The sequence below is a fragment of the Lucilia cuprina genome, chromosome 6 (genome assembly GCF_022045245.1).
Source record: "Lucilia cuprina isolate Lc7/37 chromosome 6, ASM2204524v1, whole genome shotgun sequence".
Classification (NCBI taxonomy): Eukaryota; Metazoa; Arthropoda; class Insecta; order Diptera; family Calliphoridae; genus Lucilia; species Lucilia cuprina.
This window is the reverse complement of record NC_060954.1, coordinates 56470100-56476039: the sequence shown is the minus strand read 5'-3', so window position 1 is coordinate 56476039 and position 5940 is coordinate 56470100. Positions and strand designations below refer to the sequence as shown.

The following is a 5940-nucleotide window of genomic DNA, read 5'->3' as shown; positions in this document are numbered from 1 at the left end:
AAATATATGAATTTTTTTGTGTAAAATTAACTCTACTTTTTTTCCATATAACTTTTTTTCCTTTTTTTCTTTTGGAATTAGCCAGTTATATGAAGAAAAAGATGGAGTAAATGACTAATTTGTACAAAACTTAAAAACTAAACGATATAGTAAGAAAAATGATAACAAAATAATAAATAGAGATGTTTTAATTGTTAATTGCAAAAAGAATGTAGAAAGGCAATAAAAAAAAACTTAAAAATAAAAAACAATAAATTTTGGGGGTAAAATGAAAGAAGTGGACGAAATTTGAAATGTTAAAATGTTTGCAGAAGGCGTTTGAGTTTTAAATGAATTTTTTTTTAAGAGTTTGAAAAAAAGTTAAAAATTTTAAACTAATTTTAACAGTTGGATTTTGTTTAAGTTTTTTTTTGGGGTTTTTTCCTAAACAAAGACCTTCAAAAAGACTTTCAAATAATAATAATAATAATAATTTGTTTTTTTGATTGTTTGTTGCCATCTTATAAAATTAAAAATTTTGTTATAAATTAACAATTCAACAGAAATTAAGAAATGTATATCTTTTAGCAAATAGTGAAACAGGTTGCTGTTGGTAAGACTGACATCACATTTAAGTTAATCAATGGAAATGTAACAGTTTTGATTTTAACGTTTTTGTTTTTTTTAATAAAACTATTTTATCAATGACAACAAAGTTTATAAACAAATGTTTGTTTGGTTGTTTTTTTTTGTAAATTACAATAAATTTTGTTAAAATGTAATTTATGTAAAAATTTTTGGAAAATTTTTGAAAGATTTTTGTTCAAAACTCTTTTTAAAAATTCACTTTAAAACTCAAATTTTTAAACCTTTGTTAAACCTTTAACAAAATAAAAAATTCTAAATGCAAGTTTAATGTAACATGTTTGGGTGTTTAGAGGGTTAAAATACCATTTTTTTGGTTTAAGGAAAAAATTGCATGTTAAATGTTTTTTTTTTTTTAATTTTAAAGAACGAGTACGCGCATGTGTGTGTGTGAGTGTTATTAATTATAAAATGATTTCAGTACTGTGGCAAAATATTAAAGCTTTACTTAAATAAACTTTAATTTCATTCATTAGTTAGTATTACCTAGTGTAGGGGGTGGGGGGTGGCTTGTTGCTGCTCAATCCCAACCATGATGACTGGGTGCGGGTACCCAAACTTTTTCCCATACTGGCTTCCATACTTTTTTCCATTCTTGTACTTTAACTTCTTTCCAAACGGGCACTTGTATTGATTTCCATTCCTCTTTCCAGGCCTCTTTCTTTTCGGTGGCCCAGACTTGTTTCTTTTCGGTGCGCCAGATTTGTACTTTCTCCTCGACCCAGGTTTCACGTTTCTCTTTAATCCAGATTTGTTTTTTCACTGGTTTCCATATTTGCACCCATTCAACTTTCCATTCGAGTTTTTTGTCGGTTCTCCATTCTTGTTTCTTTTCGGTTTTCCATTCTTGCACTTTTTTGGTTTCCCATTCTTGTTTCTTTTCGATTTTCCATTCTTGTACTTTTTCGGTTTTCCATTCTTGTTTCTTTTCGGTCTTCCATTCTTGCTTCTTTTCGGTACGCCAGATTTTCTTCCATACCGGTTTCCAGATCAGCTTCTTGCGCCACAAATCGTGACTGGTGTATTCCCAGCCTTCGTGATCTTTGCCTAAGTACTTTTCGCCGGGTATGCCCATTTTTACCCATTCGGGTACGAACATTTTCTTCCAGTCCGGCACTTGTACTTCACGCCATACCGGCACTTGTACTTCTTTCCAAACGGGCACTTGTATTTCCTTCCATACCGGCACCTTGACTTCACGCCATACTGGCACTTGTATCTCCTTCCATACGGGTACTTGTATGTCCTTCCATACCGGCACTTGCACTTCCTTCCATATGGGTTTAGTGATTTTCTTCCATTCGGGCACCTTGACTTCCTTCCAGGCCGGCACCTCACGCTCTTCAATATGTGGTTTCTTTACTATTTTCCAATCGGGTACTTTTTCCTCTTTCCAAACGGGTACTTTAACTTCTTTCCATATGGGCACCTGCACCTTTTTCCATTTAGTTTCAAAGGCTTCTTTTTTCACCGTCTTCCAGACCTGTACCCAATCTTCTTTCCACACTAGCTTTTTCTTCCATTCACCCTCAGGAGGATGGGCATAGGCAAAACTCACAATGAGAGCGCAACTGGCACCCAAGAGCTGTTTTAGAGGGAGAGAGAAATATAGAAATATAGTTTCTTTAAAATTGTGTGTTAATTTTTAAATTATTATGTTTTATAAAACATTTTTAACCGGATCTTGTTAGGTTTTTGTTTTCTTTTGCTAATTTTGTTTATTTTAAAAATGTTAATAATTTTAAATATATAGTTTTTTTAGTTTTATTGTGTGTTTTTAATTATATTTATTATAGTTTTGGCGGCAAGCGCAAATAAATTATATTGTTTTTCTTTTTTCTTTTGAGCTAAATTATCGTGTGAAATTTTACACAAAACAACACAGGATGTTGAAATTGTTTTAAAGAAATCATATTAACTAGTTTAAAATCTGTTAATAATTGATTAACTATTGCCAGCTACATGTTGCTAAGATCTTTATAAACATAAATTTAGGTTAAATATCACATGTTTTTTCCAAAACCATTTCAGTCTTTTCTAAATTTCATTTAATTTTTTGTAAATAGGTTATATGTTGCTTTGTGTTTTAGCTTACATCGTCTGGCAACATGTTGATGAAAATGTTGCATAGAAATTTCTTTTATTATTAAAACATATTAATATTTGATTTTGTGTTATTTTTAAAATATTTCCTGTAATAGAATTGAATTTTAAAAAGAAAATGCCAGAAAGTTGTAATAAATGCTGGCAACATGTTGCTGATGCTTAATATTTTATTTAAATTCACTGGCAACATGTTGTTTAAAGTAATGCAAGTAATTTTCTAAAGTTTTTGCTTCAATAGCAGAGATTTTAATAAAGAAAATGCCAAAAACTTGTATTAAAAGCTGGCAACATGTTGCAGTATCTTCATGTTGCCATAGCATTCATATTAAACTTACACTTAAACGTTGTTTTGAAGTTAGAATAATCTTTTATCGTTCAGGCAACAAATTATAAATGATAGACATGTGATTTATAACACATACGTTGCTGGCAACATGTTTCCAAAACAATTTTTCTTTCAAGAATGTTTTTTAATTAAAACTTTTGAAACTTATTTTAAAAAAATATTTTAAAAAATTTATGGCTTTAAATTTATTTTATTCACTGGCTACATGTTGCCCGCAACATTTAAAATGTATTGTTTCATTCTGCAGTTTTAAGGTTTTGAAATTGATTGAAAATTTGATTGATTTAAAAGCCAATTATAGGTAAAGTTATCTAATTTGTTTCTAATAATATTTGTTTATATATACATTGCTGGCAACATGTTTAAATTTAAATTAAAGGCGACACATTGTTAGCAACATTTTTAACAATTTACTTAACAGCTTATAAAGATTATTTTGTTAAAAAAGTAAGTTTGTTTTAAAATCCTGTTGTACAACAAGTTGTTTTGTAAAATATTAACAACATTAGACTAAAATCATGTTGCTGGCAACATGTTGAGATAAAATCTAAACTTTTAAATAAAGGATTGTTGTAACAACTGTTGGCATTATGTTGATTTATTTAAACCAAATTTTCTTCCGATTTGGAATATTTAAAGATCCTTTTTTATTAAAATCAATACATTAAAGTTCAATAAAACTTTAAGCTACATGTTGCCAGCAACTTTATGTTTTAAATTATTTTCCATCTGTTATTTTATTTTAAGTTGTAGGTTTAGTTATTGTTAAACAAAATGTTGAATCTAAAATGTTATTGTTTAACAAGTGCTAACAACATTGGAAGAAATTTATGTTGCCAGCAACATGTTGAGCTAACAGCTGTTATACAAAATCCTTTTAAACCTTTAAACCTTATTTATAATAGATTTTTTTAGGCTTTAAGTAGAAGAATTGTAGATGATTTTGAAAACACTAGTTAAGGAAATGTTTTTAAAGTTTACTAGCAAGAAGTTGCTATGAATATTTAATTGAAAAAATGTTGCTGGCAACTGCTTTACAATATTTATCTAAATCTAATGGTTTTTAAGGTTTCAAAGTGATGTTTGTTTAATAAATTTGTTTAAATAATTGTTGCTAACATGTTGCTTTAAGCGAATGTTTGTAATATGTCTGCAACAGGATGTTAGAGAAAGTTTTTAGCAACATTTGCCTCTAAACTAAAAGTAATTATAGTTTACTTTTAATACTTTTCGATAAAGTATTTTTGAACTTTTTGTTGATAACATGTTGCTTTATTTCTTGTTATAGAAATGTTTATGATTCTCTAGCAACATGTTTTGTGGCATGTTGGTTTATTTTTGTTTTAAGAAAAAAATTTAGGGAAATTATGCTTTGTTGTACACATTTTAAAAGTATTTATATATTGTTGGCAACATGTTGTTATTGGTTGCATTTTGGTGTCTGATCTTAAGTGATTCAAAAAATTTACAAAGAAAATTGCTCTTTAAATTAATTTATAGAAAATTTTTTGTAAAAATTAAATTAAATTTTGAAAAAATTTCAAAATATTTTGAAAATATTAAAACTATTAAAATTAATTTTTGGATAGTTTTAAAAAATTTGAAATTTAATTATAATTTATTAAAAATATAAATTTCAAATTTTCTTAAAAATACAAATTTTTAAAAAAATTTATATTTTAAAAACTTTTGCTGAATAATTAAAGTTTTCTAAGTTAAAAATAATTATTTTTCAAAATGTATTAAATAAATTGAAACTTTTTATTCCAAGAAATTTTTTTAACATTTTATCACGATTTTTATTTAAATTTTGAAAAAAATTCAAAAGATTTAAGAAAAAATTTTATAAAAAATCAAAATGGAATCAATTTAACAATTTTAGAAAATTTTTTAAAAATTTTTAAAATTTTTTGAAATAAAATATTTTTAAAATTTTTTGAAATAATTTTTTTTTATTTTTTGAAATAAAATGTTTTAAAATTTTTTTAAATAATTTTTTTTTTCATTTTTTTTAATTATTTTTATATATTTGTAAATAAAGTCCTTTTTATGCCAACACTTTTATAAAATTTTATTTTCTTTTGATTTAAACTCTTCAAACTTTTTTTTAACAATAAAATTCCCGCCAAAAACTGCACAAACGTTTTTTTTAAATAAATTTAAAGAAATTTTTAAAAATTTAATTTGTTTTTTTTTAACACTTTTGTTACAATTTTGATTAAAATTCTTTTAAAAATTTTAACCGTTACACTTTTTTTAACATTTTTTATAAACAAAATCTTTTATGTTTTAAACATTTTGTTTGTTTGTTTTTTTTTTTTTTTTGTAATAAATTTTATTATATATATTTTTTTTTAAAAATAATCCACAGCTAACAGCACCCACCAATAAATTTAGGGATCTCATGTTTAAAACTCCCCTTGTGGCCGCGTTAAAAGGCGTTAAACTTTACTTTAGCACCAGTAATTGTCTACCTCTGTTGAGGTCTTCTAATATAACTACCCACATTTCTCCACAGCGGATCTATTTATATTTTGGAAAAAGATCATCATCAAAAGACAACCAACGAAAAAACAAAAAACTTCGATAAATACAAAAAACAAAACAACACTAAAACGTTGACTACGACAGCGTCACAAACGCAGCGTTAAAGACAGCATTGCGAATAAAGTCGTGGCCACTTGTATGAAAACCGTAACTGAAACAGCACAATATTTTTCAAAACATTTTGGATACAAAATCATTACACACTATAAAATCGAGTAACAAGAGGTTTTGTTTTTGTTTTTTTTTTTATTTACAACCACGAAAAGAGCATAAAACTATAAAAATTTTACTCAAAAATATTACATTTAACAAAATGC

The 5940-nt window shown here is 26.4% G+C and overlaps 1 protein-coding gene across 1 annotated transcript; it reads right to left on the bottom strand.

The window, feature by feature from the left end:
* Positions 1-949: 949 nt before the first annotated feature.
* Positions 950-5618, bottom strand: LOC124418429. The gene is made up of 2 exons (XM_023451217.2): positions 5462-5618; positions 950-2209 (listed from the first exon to the last, which is right to left on the bottom strand). The coding sequence occupies exons 1-2, from the start codon at positions 5480-5482 to the stop codon at positions 1145-1147; spliced, it is 1086 nt and encodes a 361-aa protein (XP_023306985.1). The 5' UTR covers positions 5483-5618; the 3' UTR covers positions 950-1144.
* Between the last annotated feature and the right edge of the window lie 322 nt (positions 5619-5940).

Coding starts and splice junctions, on each gene's coding strand:
- LOC124418429 (XM_023451217.2), bottom strand. CDS start 5,482: ATGAGATCCCTAAATTTATTG. Junction 2,210..5,461: donor TGAGATCCCTAAATTTATTG/GTGGGTGCTGTT, acceptor CCTCTAAAACAG/CTCTTGGGTGCCAGTTGCGC.